The 16,892-nt window shown below is 40.5% G+C and overlaps 1 protein-coding gene across 3 annotated transcripts in view; it reads left to right on the forward strand.

The window, feature by feature from the left end:
• Positions 1 to 16,421, forward strand: part of Sun3 (Sad1 and UNC84 domain containing 3) — a 32,033-nt gene extending 15,612 nt beyond the window's left edge. For 2 of the 3 annotated variants that reach the window (XM_021210964.2, XM_021210963.1), the window contains 8 exons: positions 558 to 661; positions 1,796 to 1,836; positions 2,606 to 2,777; positions 3,767 to 3,851; positions 9,495 to 9,610; positions 11,036 to 11,203; positions 14,488 to 14,580; positions 16,118 to 16,421. In XM_021210964.2, the coding sequence (XP_021066623.1) occupies positions 1,808 to 1,836; positions 2,606 to 2,777; positions 3,767 to 3,851; positions 9,495 to 9,610; positions 11,036 to 11,203; positions 14,488 to 14,580; positions 16,118 to 16,237 (783 nt within the window). In that variant the 5' untranslated portion in view covers positions 558 to 661; positions 1,796 to 1,807 and the 3' untranslated portion in view covers positions 16,238 to 16,421. The remainder of the gene's footprint in view (positions 1 to 557; positions 662 to 1,795; positions 1,837 to 2,605; positions 2,778 to 3,766; positions 3,852 to 9,494; positions 9,611 to 11,035; positions 11,204 to 14,487; positions 14,581 to 16,117) is intronic. The other variant, XM_021210965.2, reaches the window with a different exon arrangement.
• Positions 16,422 to 16,892: the final 471 nt, after the last annotated feature.

A 16,892-nucleotide genomic window follows, 5' to 3' on the forward strand; every position in this document is an offset into this window, starting at 1 on the left:
AGAGAGAGAGAGAGAGAGAGAGAGAGAGAGAGAGAGAGAGAGAGAAAGAGAGAGAGAGAGAGAGATGTATGCATGTATGTGTACATGGATGCAGGTGTACATGTACTGCTGTGTGCATGTGTAAAAACCAGAGAACAATGTCCTGGTGTCTTCCCCCGTTTAGCTCCATCTTATTTTTTTGAGACAAGGTCTCTCAGTGAAGCTAGGATTCCAGATATCCAGTTATTTCAGACACCACCACGTCTGCAGAGCTGGGATTCTAACATATGTGGCCACATCAGCTTTTAGGTGGCTACCAGGGATCCAAATTCAGTACGTCATGCTTGTGCTACATGCACTCTGTCGACTGTACCATTTCCCTAGCTTCCTCTTTTTCTGCATTGCTGGGTTCGTACATGAGAGGTGGATGCTCTGTTGTGGAGTCCCAGCCCCAGCCTTCTACTCCTGATTTTTAAGGCTATCCCTCTTTCACACTCACAGAAATGGCTATTAAAACATATAAGGTATTTTGTGTTTCTAGATAAGTTCTTTAATCAGAGTTTGCCTTTTCTTTAAAGGACTTCTAAACCATCAGTGGCTGACAGAAACAGAGTTTCCTGAAAAACTCAGGCAGTTATATACTGTCATTGCCAAATATGGCTACCGGCTCCATAATTACCAGGTGATGCTTCATTAAATTATTGTTGCATACCACTCATTTAAAACTGAGTATATGACAAGGTAAGTCCAGCTTGCATTGTATCATCTTGGTTTTGTGAGGATAGCTTACAGCAAGTAGGGTTCTTTGAAGAGGTTTTATGGCTGAGAAACTTCACAGATTCTCTATACCTTCTGACCCCTGCAGACTCCCCAGGAGAAGCTCCAAGAAAAGGGGGAAAGGCAAATGATTCCTTCTGACCAGCCTTCCATGTCAAGCCAAAGGTGCTCTCCTTTGCCTGGAAGCTCTTGATATTTCAGTGAGATTTTTCCATTCCTCATTCCATGAGCACTTCCTAGCATTCCTGACTATCCTAGAATGAGGAGAAAAAAGGATTTATTGGTTTATACTTCCACATTGCAGTTCATCATTGAGTGAACCAAGGCAGGAACTCAAGGCAGACACTAGAGGCACGCACTGAAGCAGAGGTCATGGAGGGATGCTGCTTGTTGGCTTGCTCCCCACGGTTTGCTCAGTTTGCTTTCTTATACAACTTAGAACCTCCTGCCCAGGGTAGGTACCACCCACAGTCGGTTGGGCCCTGCCATATCAATTACTAATCAAGGAAATGCCCACTGCTTGCCTACAATCTGATTGAGATATTTTCCCAATGGAGGTTTCCCTTTCCCAATTTGTTTCAAGTTACCAAAAACCTAACCAGCACATCAACCATGGTCCTGGACAATAGGTCAACCACATGAAAACTGACAGACAAAGTTCACCTGAGATGACTTCTACATCTCGAGGTCCTCAAGGTCTTGGTCTTGGACCAGGAGCTGGTCCAAACCCTTAAATCACCCTTAGGTACCAGTGGTACCCATCTTCCTGTTCCTTCTTTCTGTCTGTTCCTACCTTTCCCACCTTCAGAAACAGCAAATAAGGCTTGCATCCTGGAGTTCACATTAAACATCACTTTCTATTGGATGTGTGAATAGGCCACCTTCTCAGACATGGTAACAATGTGGCAGGCTGAGGAAGACACACATGTAAGGTGCACTTATGTCTTGCGATGTATTTCAAGGGTCAAAGTGTGGTTTCAGAAAAAAGACAAATGAGCAAAGAGGCAAGATTCAGAGTTATTTCTCTTCTTTATTCCAGGCCAGACTCCTCATGTCTAAGGAGCAACAGGAACTTTTAAAGTGAGTGGGATTTTATATATGCCATTGTCGGCTGTGACGCCAAACATTGAAATATTGGGTTGTTTGTTTTTCTTTTTTTTGGAAAATTTATAAAACTGAAATAACTTTCCTCTATATACCTTTTAGATCATGCTAGTCAAGAGCATTTTTTTCTGACTATTTCCTCTTAACCACCACAAAAAGCCATATCTGTTTAAAATGCCATATTCAGCTGAGCCTGGCATGTTCCTATAATTTTAATATTCAGTAGAGTGAAACAACAAGATCCTGATTTTGAAGCTACAACTGACAAGCCTATCTCAAATAAAAATGAATAAACAGGAATATAAATAAATAAACAACTATAAATAAATAAATAAAGTCTCAAGTATGGACACTGCATTGATTACCAGGCTACAGCTTGAAAACATTTCTCTCTGCTGTACTTAAAATGTAGGACAGCTCAGCTCAAAGGAGATGCCATTGGGAGTTAGCCTTCACCTGTATGAAATCACTTGTCCTCCGTCAAGTGATACTGGCTGCATCCTTTCTGCTCAGTGTAGGTAAAGTCAAGCAAGGATTTGCCCTGTCTCTTGACTTCTGAGTGTCCATCCACTTGGCTGTTCCTACACAGTTAAATGTAATGAGCAGACAAGTGTATATCCCTGCTTTCTCCTCCCTGCACAGCTATTTCTTCCTCCCTTTAAGCTGACCCTATTGCTGGCCCTGATGCTGTTGGCAGGAACTTTTAACACTTTCCTTTTTCACCTTGTCGTCCTTCTGTATACAGGAAAGAAAGGCAGACTTTGGAGAACTATTCTCGTCAAATTCTGTTTTTAAATGAACAAATAGATGTTCTGGAGGCGTTGCTTAAAGACATGAAGGACGGCGCACACAATCACAGCTTGCCTGTTCATCGAAAGGCTGTGCAGGACCAGGCCATGGATGACGTTCTAGATGAGGCAAGGCAGGCTGGGTATGGATGGGGGTGAGACAGCCGTGGGATGCTCATTACATTTCCTCAGCCAACTTGGTACCAACTGGCATTAACTTGTGTCCACCGGAACTCACATTGGCTTCCTTTTAATACTGTCATCTCTAGAAATCCACCAATGCTGTGTTGCAGAGAGGATATTAGGTTGTGATACAACTTATGTGCCACAAAAATCACCAACCAGTGACTCAGAAATGGTGCTCTTTGAGTGTCCATAGCAAGAGGTTTCCATTATGTCCTTAAAAACTATGCCTCTGGTGAGTTCCAGACTTAAGCAGGAAGCCTCCCTGTGATGCTTTCCCACCTCCTGGACCTCTACCAACTTCTCTTCCCCAAGTCTATGTTTGAAAATTGTAGAAATGTAAGCCTGGCCTTCCACCACTTCCAGGTTCCATCTTGTCCTTTTAATTGTGGCTCAGTGTTTGAGTTAGTCGGTGATGACTCTGTTGGTCCTGCTCAGGGTACAAGAGAATCCTTCAAAGCCCAATACTCATTAAAGTGGACTGAAAATTGCTGTTATAAGCTACTATCTGGCCTTTGTAAGCCGCCTATTTCTCAGATAATTATGGAACATTCCAGTCTTTATTGCTAAGTATAGGACATCAGTGAGGGACATAGTAAGGAACACACCTGACACAGATCCATCTCATCCCATGGGAGGGTACCACGATTCAGTGGGAAGGGCTTAAGAGGGAGCCCCCAGATCCACCTTTCTGTGTGACTATGGTCTCAATCATACATTAGCTCTATCCATTGTCTGAGAAGTGTTGCTGCCACAGAGCCATGGACAAGACATCTAAGTTTATCAGTGCCTGGCACTGAGAGCATCTGGGAGCTGTCCACACTGTTAAAATTCTGCAGATTAGGGTGTTCAGGTCCATGTCCATGAAACAGAAGGTAAATGTTCAAGCAGTTGGCAAAGATTAATAACAAAAACTGTTCTTACAATCTTTACAGGAAATATCAAACTTGGTACATTATGTACTTAAAAAGTACAGAGGGGACCAAATACAGTTGGCTGATTATGCCCTGAAGTCAGCAGGTAAGTACAGAAAAAAAAATAGAAAAGATGACTGTGTTTTTGTTTTTTTTTAAAAAGGAATGATCTAAGGCCATTTAAAATTCTTTATTAGAAAATGACACATATCCCTATGATATCAAGAAGGGGCAACATTAACAACTCTAGATACTAAGAAAGATTCTAGAAATGAGTTTCATGGCTTGCTTTCAGGAATCCATTAGCATGTATCAAAAAGGACCACAGAGAAAGCTGAGATGCCACAGGAAAATCAAGCAGGCTGAGAATAGTTAAGCTTAGGAGACAGACACCACTGTGTATTATTATGAATTATAATGACATTCCTTACAAAGATGCTAAGTGTATTATTGTTGATAAAATGCTGATGTTTAAAGGTGGTTTGCCAAGTAATATGCTCAACCTCTTCCAGTTGAAGTTAAACCCAAGAGCTTTCTTGGACTGTGAATTGCAATCTCTGTGGTCAATGGGCAGTGCAGAGTGGAAGAGGGAAAGGTAGTGTGAGAGACAGTGTTGGTGAGTGGACTAATTTCTTAAAATGTACAGATGATCAAAAATTGTTCAATAAGAAATGGATAATGACATATGACATGCTGATTAAAGAAATTGTGTACTTAAGACCTTTCTAAAAAGAAAACTATGTCTAGGTCTGTAGCTAACTGGTGGAGTGCTTCCTGGTGTATACAAGGGCCCTGATCATGGTAATAATTGTAATATCAATCAATTAACAGATAGATAGATACATACATACATACATACATGCATACATACATACATGCATACATATATGTATAGATAGATACATAGACACATTGATAGATAAATACATACATAAATAAATACATAGATAGATAGATAGATGATAGGTAGATAGATAGATAGATAGATAGATAGATAGATAGATAGATCTAAGCCCAAAGGGCTCCACTTGCCCCCCTTTAAAACTATAGTCTTTTAATTGTTTTATCAGCATAGAAAAGCAGATTTCACCTTCAAAATGTCAAAAACCTTCACAAATATTTGAAAACCAATTCTATAGGGGCAGAACCATTAGGAATTTGAATCAGAAATGAGAGCTTGAGAATAAGCTTTTATTTTAGACAAAACAGCTGATGAAGTTGTCTAGTAATTGTCATGAAGATACACACATTAATAGAATGAGTAGCACTACTACAGTAATTACCAAAGGATATTTCCCATATGTATTTTCTGCATATATTGCTGGAAAGACCAGATGCCCAAGATGTGTTTACATGGTGTATGAGTTGTTAACACACATGGGCTTTAAAGCTTTTTAAAAGTCAATAATAAAGTGGTGTGTGTGTGTGTGTGTGTGTGTGTTATCTACCATCTTTAGCAGTTTCCCCTCTCTTCTCCATTCCCAGAATCTCTTTCCAAGATCCTCTTCCTCCCTTACCACTTGTCCTTTTTATCATTTTGTAATGTCTTTTCTTTTTTTCTTTCTTTCTTTCTTTCTTTCTTTCTTTCTTTCTTTCTTTCTTTCTTTCTTTCTTTCTTTCTTTCTTTCTTTCTTTCTTTGTTTTCTGAGGCAGGGTCTCACCATGTAGCTCTGGCTGTCCTGAAACGCACTATACAGACCAGGCTGGCCTCAAACTCACAGAAATCTGCCTGTCTCTGCCTCCCAAGTTCTGGGATTAAAAGCATGTGCTACCACACCTGACTTCATTTTGTAATGTATTACAACAAAGTGAACTCAGGAACACACAAGAATGGCATGTGTGAGCTGGTCGTGGTGGCGCACGACTTTAATCCCAGCACTTGGGAGGCAGAGGCAGGCGGATTTCTGAGTTTGAGGCCAGCCTGGTCTACAGAGTAACTTCCAGGACAGCCAGGGCTATACAGAGAAACTCTGTCTCAAAAAAAAGAAAAAAAAGAAAAAAAAGAATGACATGTGTGGGATCAAACAGGGCCTCTTCTGGTAATGAAAGGCTCATTTATCTTTTGAAAATATATCTGCATAGTTTGCTACATCAGTAGATTGACAATCTTGTCATTAGGGTAATGAAATTAGATAAAATCATTTAACATTTAACTCATTTATGATTAAAAATTATCAATAAACTAAAGATATTTTCTTCAACCTGATAAACGATTCCCACATAATGCCACACAGGTATTCATGGGAGCCTGGATAATTTCTCCTAAACCAGAAACAGAGTTAAGAATGCCTATTCCAAATAACATTACCATTAATATTTAAACCCATGTGCTCAGGCAAGAAACAGAACAGAGGGAGAAAGAGAGACCAGATAAAAAAGTTAGAAGAAAATTAACATATTTAAACTTATAAACAGCATGATTGCTAACACAGAAAAAAAAAGAGGCCAAAATACCTACTAGAATGACCAATGTTTATATAGGTGTGTGTGTTTGTGTGTGTGTGTGTGTGTGTGTGTGTGTGTGTGTGGCTGGAACATTCAGTAGCTGTTTTTCAGGATTATTATTTATAAAGCTGCAGAAATCAAAAAACTGTGGCATAGAACACAAGTCCGGAGTCAGTCAACTGTGAATTGGGCTTTGGTAAAGCAAAAAGGTGAAGCCAGAGGTTCCGGTACAAAGGACATTCATAGCAAAGTAAACCTTACCCATAGCTCACATTGACCAGAAATTAACCTAAGACTGAATGTAAAGCTGGAACTTATATAATTTCTAGGACAAAAGGTAAAAGAAAAGAGGTATGCAGTTTTTATTCATTATTTCATTGCACTGGGGATTGAACTCACGGCCTCTTGGATGCTAGACAAGCACTCTACCACTGAGCTATGTCCCTACACCTGCCCTAAATTTTAATTTTGAGGTAGGGTCTTGATAAGTTGTCCAGCTGACCTTGAACTCACATTGCAGCTCAGCTTTGTCCTTGAATTATCAATTTTCCTTTGTCTGCCTAGGAAAGGACATCTTAAAGAAAACACCAAAACATGATCAAAAGGAAAAGAACAGACAGTTTGGACCTCATTCATATTAAGTTGTTTTGTAGTCAGGACAATTGAGAGCACAAGGAGACAATTCACAGGCTGGAGAGAGTATATCTGCATGAAAATTTAGCAAAGCACTTGGATTTAAAATTTATGGAAGCTTTCAAACTTTGGAAATAATAAAACAGAAAACCCAGTTTTAAAATTGGGGGAAAGGTCATAAAACACTTTATTAAAGAAATTCAAATGTGAGCAGAAAATGAAAAAATCCTGGACACTATTATTCATAGTGAAATGGAAATCAAAAGTACAGTGCTGCATCAGTACACGTCTATCCGTGTGGCAGACGGACTGTTGCATCAGTACACGTCTATCTGAGTGGCAGACGTACAGTGCTGTATCAGTACACGTCTATCCTAGTGGCAGACGTACTGTTGCATCAGTACACATCTATCTGAGTGGCAGATGGACTGTTGCATCAGTACACGTCTATCCGAGTGGCAGACGTACAGTGCTGCATCAGTACACGTCTATCCGAGTGGCAGACGGAGCCTGTCAAGTGCTGAGGACACTGGGAAACCCTGGGCTTTCGTCCACTGCATGTGCATGTGTGGCTATTAAGTGGTACATTTGGAAGGTGGCCTGACAACTGCTTCTCAAGCTAAATAGAGCCCTAGTGACCCTGCTGTGTCACCTCTGGATATTTACCTAAGAGTCAAATTTTACATTTACACCCAAACACGCAAGACAAAGCTGGGAGTATAGCTTGGTGGTAGGGTTGCCTGCTCAAAATTCAGAAGGCTTGGGTTCGAGCCTCAGCACTGTCAAAACCCATATGAGAATACCTGTAGTAACCGGATTGATACTCATCAAAATTAGAAGTGCCCACGAACAGATGAGTCGAGTACGCTGCAGGAAGTATAAAGAATCACTACCCACAGGGATCCCAAGTGCTTTAAGTCAAGGTAACTGCAGCAAGCAGCAGGCTGCGATGCAGTCCAAAGAGCAGTAAAGGAATGTCTGTACCAGGTGAGTGTGTGAAGGGGATTGGTCAGTGACCGGCTAGGCCAGCGGCTGATAATGAGGAAAATGGGGAGAACTGTACTCACTATAGGCTTCTTTTGGAGAAAACTAATTCTAAATTTACTGTGGCAATGGCTGGCACAATTCTGAATATGCTAAGGCAAGCAAAACTGAACTGTACCCTTTAAATGGGTTTAATATTTCTCAAGAGAGCTAATGAAAGCTAAAAATGAAATGAATGAAAAGAATGAATAAGCATGTGCTTCTTCAACAGGAGAAACCATTCAATTTCTGTTTTCATGAAAGGATCGTGGAGGTCATCAGACTTATAAAGCTTAGGATGCAAAAGAGGTTTCCTGTCCAGTTAGTCATACAAGTAGGAGTACTAACTGACAAAATAAAAGATGCCTGCTATAATTTCAGTTTTAGACAGATGTCAAGCAATTGTATGATAAACATGCTCTAAATACTGTATGACATAAGACTGTTACAAAAATATTTTAAGATACATTGTTAATCATGTGTGTGTGTGTGCACGCACATGCGTGAGTGCATATGTGTGTGCAGCACTTATGGAACCCAGAGGCACTGGAGTCCATGCATCTGGAGTCATTAGTGGCTGTGAACCACCTGAAGTGGTTGCTAGGAATTAAACTCACACCCTCTGGAAGACCAATATACACTCTCTAAACCACTGAACCATCTATCCAGACTACTAGATATTATTCAGTATCTAAATTACAGGTTTATAGGAGAGGTTTGAATTTCCCATCATTGCATGTGGCAACCATAGATCCATATTCAATACTTCAAATTGTTCTATCCAAGAAAATGTGCAGAACCTAGATGCCTGGTCAGTGTTATATAAGCACACGAGCTCCAGTGTTACACAAGTACACGGGCTTCAGTGTTACACACGTACACGGGCTTCAGTGTTACACAAGTACACGGGCTTCAGTGTTACACAAGCACACGGGCTTCAGTGTTACGTAAGTACCTGGGCTCAGTGTTTTACGTTGTGCTTCTCAAGTGAAATTTGAAGAAATGGTTTGCATTTTTAAACTTTCTCATGTCTAAAATACATTTTCTTACTAAGATAAAATAACTTAAAGGGATAATGTTTGATAAATACTTCTACAATTCTTTAATTACAATTAAAGTTGCTACAGAAACTTGAAGCCTGGTAAATCTACATAATTACTATTGCAGATGTAATATGAAGGGTGACTTTTCTGCTGTCTCTGAGTATGACAGAAAAGTCTGATTTTCTGGATGATGATAAACATAACATACATATTACCTTTAGCTTTGAAATTGCTCCAGTATTTAAGATTCTTCTTATTACAAATTAGTTTCAGAGATTTTGGGAACTTAAAAAAAGCAAACAAGGCTTTCCATCTGGATTTGGTGGCACATATCTTTACCATGAATTTAGGAAGCCAAGGCAGGAGGACTGCTACAAGTTCAAGGACAGCCCCAGTACCTAGTGAGACCCTATTTCAAAACCAGTTGATAATAACAAAGCCTTTCAGAGAGTGACAGGATATCAGTAGCCCTGGCCTAACTGAATCCCAATGGTAAATTTGACTTTGTAGTTTGTCTAGTGAACAAACTTTTCAGCAACATCACTAAAACCTAGATGGCATGTATTACATTTTATGTGTAAGTTTAAAATATGTTGCAATTTTAGGAGCCTCTATCATTGAAGCTGGGACCTCAGAAAGTTACAAGAATAATAAAGCAAAACTGTACTGGCATGGGATAGCGATCTTCAACTATGAGACTCCTCCAGACATGATCCTTCAGGTAAGCGCAAAGTAGGACGACATCACGTCTACCTTAAGATGTTGTTATAGGGCTGGAGAGATGGCTCAGTGGTTAAGAGCACTGACTGTTCTTCCAGAGGTCCTGAGTTCAAATCCCAGCAACCACATGGTGGCTCACAACCATCTGTAAAGGGATTCTATGCCCTCTTCTGGTGTGTCCGAAGACAGTTACAGTGTACTCATACATTAAATAAATAAACAAACAAATAAATCTTTTTTTTTAAAAAAAAAAAGATGTTATAAAACATCATGGTTGTATTAATGTTTAACATGGAGGCAAAAACATTCACACTGCCTACAGATCCTAGATACTTCTTACATTTCTACACTATACACTGTACAAATAATCTTAGGGTACTAAACTATTATTAATTATGACAGTATAAAGATCAGAATACTAGACTTTATTTACCAGAACATCTAATTCCATCCCTTTAATTTTCATTGATTCTGTGACTTCCCTTGTTCACTGTAAACTTCAGGCATTTAACAAACATTTGTGAAAAGGGACTGTCCTGCAAACACCAGCCTGGCATTAAGTGGTATGCCAATCATACACCCTCACAGGGTTGACTGTATATAGTAGAAACTTCCACTGAGCCTTTCATTCACTCAGAAAGATCATGGCAGTCAACACACTATGAGCCGCATGTCAGAAGTTGTTTTCAAATTGAAAAGTATATTCAGAGACAAGTCTCCATTCTCTTCTTGCCAGGCTACAATTTTACATCTAGTAAAAGAAATATTTTGTTTTTCTTCTTTATCACCAGGACCTCCATCATCATTATCCACAATTATCACCAGCCCTATCAACCATCAATAGAATCAACCTCATGTCCCATACCACCATCACTGTCAGCTCTGTCACTGGCATTACCTCTACCATAGACACCATTGCCTGCTAACTCATCACCACCATCAGCACCATCAAAACCATCATCAATCAATCACCATCAGCACTATCAGCACCATCATCAATCACCATCAACACCATCACCACCNTCACCAATCACCATCATCAACACCATCACCACCATCACCAATCACCTTCATCNTCATCAACACCATCACCNCCAATCACCAACACCACCACCGTTTACCACCAACACAATCAGCCCCAACACCAACAGCACTTAAACCTCCAGCTTCCTTATAGCTCTCAGTCTAGCCTAGCAGTGAAAGAAAACATGCTGCTGAGACAGCAGCTCCAGTGAACAGAAGCATAAAGTGCTCTGGATGAACAACCAGTCCTAGGCCGTTTGAGAAGGTCTGCTATTTGATCTGTGTCCTGAGGCTTCATGCTCTAGTCTTAAGGACTTTGCAGTTGCTAGGGGTGAGGTGCTCAGTATGGAAAGGTTAGATCTATGTGTACAGAAAAGAGATTCATTTAATGTTTTCTTTCTAGCCAGATGTCCACCCAGGGAAGTGCTGGGCCTTTCCAGGTTCCCAGGGTCACATCCTGATTAAGCTCGCCAGGAAGATCATCCCGACAGCAGTTACCATGGAGCACATCTCGGAGAAGGTGTCCCCTTCCGGAAACATCTCGAGTGCACCCAAGGAGTTCGCTGTCTATGTGAGCAGCTATCTAAATCTGTCATTCAGAGTGGGTTGATGTAGAGGGGGTTTGACTGGGGTCGAGGAGCTAGACTGGTATCTTTGGAGATTGAATCTAGGGCCTCTTGTAGGTCAAGCTAGCAACTCTGCTACTGACCTGTACCCCCAGTCCTGGGCTCACCTTTTAATTGTGCACTAAGTGCTTGTATCTCTGACTTCTAGAGCTTTTGTGTAGTTATGACTGAGAAGATTGGACTATCTATGTTTGACTTTATATTACTACTTTACAACTAAAAAGCTATACATGTATACCCGAAATGTTGTCTATTTAGATAAACATCACAATTAACTGTATCGGTAGATATTTAAAGGATCTGCTCTATGCTTCTGGCAGGTGGGAGTGTGTCTCTACACCTGCCCAAGAGCTCTGGATTCACGAGTGAAATACACACACACACACACACACACACACACACACACACACACAGGCCAGCAGTGCAATGGCTGGGCGTCTCCCTAACTCCATGAGGCTAACCCACTTTCCCCTCCGACATTCCTGTGTTATACTTGCTAAATCTGTATTTCATCTCTGCTATCTCAGTCCCAATGGGGGAGTGGCCCCTCGACCACTTTCAGATTCTTACAAGTCCTCAGGCCTTTAACTCTGATCTCTGTTTCCCAGTCATGGTGATTCTGCTCCTCCTTCTTCCCTTCATCCCTTCTGAAAGTCCCGCCTTCGTCTCAACCATTGGCTGTTAGTAACTTTATTGACCAATCAAAAACCAATTGGGGAAGGGATCCTCAGACACATAGATTCCCATGTGATTTGGGGAGCCAAATTTAGACAAAGCATTAGAACCAACAATTAACCTTACTACTTCTTCTCCCTGATCCCAATTCTTGTTGTCTCAAAGCTTTGACTAACAACAACTTATTCAGATTAACAATCTGTTAATGAGATACCTGCTTCTGTATTTTCTTTTAATGTTATTTATTGACTTTTCAGTGTTGGCTATTAGGCTCTTCTCCAATAGAAGATGAACAGCGCCTCTTTTCTGTGGCTCTGCCATCCAATATCCTTGTCTTTAAAAAACAGGTGTATAGAGAAATAATGTACAGAGCATGTGACCCTCCTATTTGAAGCCGTTCTTCAGTCTCTTTAACATTCACAATTACATAGCCACCACCACAATGTTAGAACATTTTTGCTGCCTCCCAGAGGAGACTGATGCTGTTTAATTTTTACTTCCCATCCCCATCGCATCCTTAGGCCCTGGCAACCACTAATGCTGATGCATGAATTCACCTATTCTGGACATTATCATCATCATACTGTATGCACTAGTGAATGATTGACAGAGTACTTCCAAGATTTAGCTATGTTATAGCAGATGGCAATATTTGACTTTTCTTTTGAAACCAAAGAATAAATACTTGATTGCTTCTATTTTACTTATCCATTACTTGGAGGACATCTGAGTTATTTGCAGGGTTTGGGCTTTTATGAATAATAAGAATGTAAATATTTGTGTGCAAGGTTTTACCATGGGTGTTGGGTTTCGTTTCTATGAAATACATATTGGATTGGAACTCCTAGATCTGTGTTTCATGTTTACTCTCTGAGGGGATTTGTGACTTTTTGTTCATTTGTTTCAGTCAGTGGTCAATTCAGTGTTGCTTACTGTTGAGCTACTTTCTGTTCACGTTTTAAAGATTTCCAAAGGTATTTGTCACCATTTGTCTGACTTGCTCCCTTTGGCACATTTCTGTTTCTAATACGTTCATCAGAGGTGCATGTTCTCCCACTGTTTATTCTGGTCAGATAAACAGTGCTTCCCTCTCTCCCTCCTTCCTTCCTCTCGGCCACCCCTTTGGAACACTTCTACAGTCTGGCTCCCATGTAATGATGCAGATGAGCCTGATGTATGGCAGTTACTGTGGGGCCTCATTCCTGCATCCTGAAGTCTGTTTCTCTTGTACCCTTTCTGATTTATGTTCCATCTCTGAAAGACTGTATCTCGCTTAATTTAACTCTTACATAAAAATTTTCATTTCCTCCATAATTATACTAAGACTTTGGTTTCCACAGATATTGCTTATTTAGTGTCTAACCATTTTCTTTCATGTCTGCAGTAAAGTCTTCTTTGCATCTAAAAATACTAATTGGCATCGGAGTTTTGTTTCATCTTCTGTTTGTTTACAGGGTCTCTGTTGATCTTATAAGTAGCTCTCCTTGAATGTCTCCATACTCCTTTGAAGCCCAGGCACACTGTCCAGTTGACTCTGAAAGGATTGCTGCCTATGGGAAGTGTCAACTGGGCTGGTTTGCTGGCTCCTGCTGGGGAGGAATTGCACAGGGCAGACCTCAGCTACATAACTTGCTGGCTCAGGAAGAGAGCTCTGGCATGGGGTGGCAGTGGGCAAGGACTGTCATGGACTGAGGGCTACCAGGGATTGTTGAAATGATCTCAGTCCCTCCCCTCCATGTCCTCTAGCATACCATGGCCCAGATCCTGAGTCTTTCTGGGCCTGCAACCTAAATCCCTGCAGTGCTAGTGCCACCTCAAGCCACAGGAATCTGTGTTTCTCTCTGCTGCCCTTTGACCTTCCCCCTGGATTTTGTCTGTTTGTCTAATCCTATTTTTTCCTCAAAGGCTTAGGCCCTACCTCTGTCCTTTGATACCACTGGCTAGAGGAGGGTATAGCCCACTTCCTGTGTCCCTGATGCTTCTCATTCTAGATTGCTGAGGCTTCCTGACTCAAGCCCCTCATAGTCACATTCATGGCAGTGTTGAGTTAGGGATGAGTTTTGACTGGCCCTGCCTGTATGTGTTTACACACTACTCTTCCTGATTAGCAGGCACTCCAGCTGGTTCCTCCAGGCAAAAACCACTTAGCAATAATGAGTACTTCCCTTGTTTCTTCTGCATTACAGAATTGATGAACCAAGGGCTTCCTCTGTTGCTCTTCGCTCTTGGCCCTACTACATAGAGACAGGGTCTGTCACTGAACTGGAAACTTGTCATCTTGGTAAGGCTTGCTGGCCAGTGGGTTCTCAGATTCTATCCATCTCAGACCCCTGATGTTCAGGTTACAGGCACAGGCAGCCTTATCCAGATTTTTACAGGGGTGCTGGGGATTTGAACGCAAGTCTTCAAGCTTACATAACAAGCAATATTAACCACTGAGCCATCTCCCCAGCTCCAGCACATGCGATTTCAGGTGAACATGAGCACCTGCATCCATTTCTTTCAACCAAGAATCCACTCATTTCAACTTCTGTACCTGTTGTTTTCTTTGCAGGGCGTTATGAAGAAATGTGAAGGAGAAGAAATATTCCTAGGTCAATTTATCTATAACAAAATGGAAGCAACTATTCAAACATTTGAGCTCCAGGTAATTATCCAGTGGGAAATGCTAAGTTACGTTTGATTTCATCACTAAGAGGGATTTGCTGGAATTGCTACTGACAACAGTCGTGGCATAAACCCAAGCCAAAGCCCAAGCAAAATGAGGCCATCATAACTTCCATCCTTTGCTTCAAACACTGGCATGTATTTTAATACACATCATTTAAATGTATGTTATTGGTGCACGATTAATCGTAAGACATGTACAATTTCAAAGGCAATTTTTAACTCATTCTCACTTGTTATTTCCCCAGATATTAAATTTCTCAGTCCTTTTTAAAAAAAAAAATAGTTCACACAGCACATACACAGGAAGCAATCTCCCACATGCGCAAGTCAGTTTGCTAGTGATTGTCTCATCAACCCTTAATAAATGGTTTGACTTTGAAGGCATAATATGAGGCTGCAAGAGGGAGAGAGGAACTCAGTCAGTATTTAGTGCTAAATAACATAGGTAAGATTTCTCTTCCTAAGTCAAGGAGGGAAACACCAACTGTTAACTGATACTGAACTGCACTAACGTGTAAGATATATCTCATTAGCACTGAGTTAACCACAGTAACTGGAGGGATGTAGAAAATGTCTCACACTATGGAAGGATAAGTGTTTATGATACTTCTTGGTCAACAATGAAATCGATCCGAGCCACCCTCTCCCTGTGCCCCAACCAAGAGCCCAAATAGCTCTTTATATACAATGATCTCACACACAGAATCACACCATCAATGGAAAAAATGTTTTAGAGAAACAAAAGACTGTACTAAGCACCTACAGACTTTCCTTGTTAATGTATATTAGACACTACAACATAGCAGCTATTTACATCGCATTTGCACTCTGTTCAAGATTATGAAAAGTCTTGAGATGGAACTACATGGAGAGCCAATCCTGACTTATATGCAAATATTATGCCATTTTATATAGAGATCTTGAACACCCATCAACAGGAGGTCCTGGATGCCATTCTTCTAGATACCAAAGGATAACTGACTATCCTAAATTAACACATTTGTAGAGTTTTATGTCTGATTTGAATATTTGTGCATGCTTGGACTCATATTTAGCTTTAGGTTTTGTTGAGGTTGTGTTTATTTTTGTTTTAGATATTATTTTATGAAACAGGATCCTACTTATGTTAGCCCAGGCTAGCCTTCAACTCACGCTTCTTTTACTTTAGTCTTCACAGGTTTTAAAGGTCTAGTTTTCATAGAACTCTCACATCAGTGGCACAGCAGCAAGTGGGAGGAGAGACAAAAGCACTGAGAGCAATTGGTGTAGCTAGATCTCCTGAGTATCTTCATCCCCCTATATTTACCCACTCGTGGGATCTTTCTTTCTCTTTTCTTTTCTTTTTCCAGTGACTCATTTCCCCATCCATCAGAGCACTATTTAAATGTGCTTGTGTTAGGGAAGAAAGGAGGTTCCACATTATTATGTCAGCATTCATTAGAATTCAGAGGAATTCATTCGGCATTCAGAGGAACCTTTATAAGTCATTCATGTTTTCTTTTCTTTGTTTCCAGAATGAAGCTTCTGAATCGTTGCTATGTGTAAAACTTCAAATCCTTAGCAACTGGGGACATCCAAAATATACGTGTTTGTACCGATTTAGAGTCCACGGCATCCCCAGTGATTACACTTAGAAGAGCTGGTGCAGAAGGCAGTGGCTGTGCAGCCAGAATGCCCAAGGATGCTTACTATCTCCTTACGTCAGATTGCTCCCCTAAGAGTCAAAGATTGGGAGTGAGAAGGAAACCCCAAACTCATTCTTACTAGGCATTAATAAGTGAATGAATTTTACTAGTTAAAAAAAATGAAAGTCAATCCAACACCCTTTGGTAGTTCACTTTGAGCGTCGGAGGTGAATTTGTAGACTTTGCTTTTATGTCAGTCCACCCTGGTGATACCCATAATCCATTAACGGTTAACCGAGAGCAGAGCTATAATCACCGCTTAGTTCCCCCACCCTCTAACATTTATAACAGGAATTACACAAGGGAGGGAGCAAACCATATAAACATAACATCTGAGCAAAACAAAGCAAATGGCTTGGAACAATTATCTAGCCATTAAGAGAGTGAAATTGCTTTTTTGTTTATTACTTTACAATGTGATAAATCCCAAATAGAACACAGTAAAATATTTACAAGTGGGTAATGAAACCATAAAAACCTTAATAAACCCAGAGCTGATTCCTGTATGATATTAGATAGAGGAACCCACAAAAGCACAAAAATAATACATAAATAATGGCACTGCAAATAAAACCTTAAGATGGAAACATATCTGCCACTTGTA

The sequence above is a fragment of the Mus pahari genome, chromosome 13 (genome assembly GCF_900095145.1).
Source record: "Mus pahari chromosome 13, PAHARI_EIJ_v1.1, whole genome shotgun sequence".
NCBI classification, from domain to species: Eukaryota; Metazoa; Chordata; class Mammalia; order Rodentia; family Muridae; genus Mus; species Mus pahari.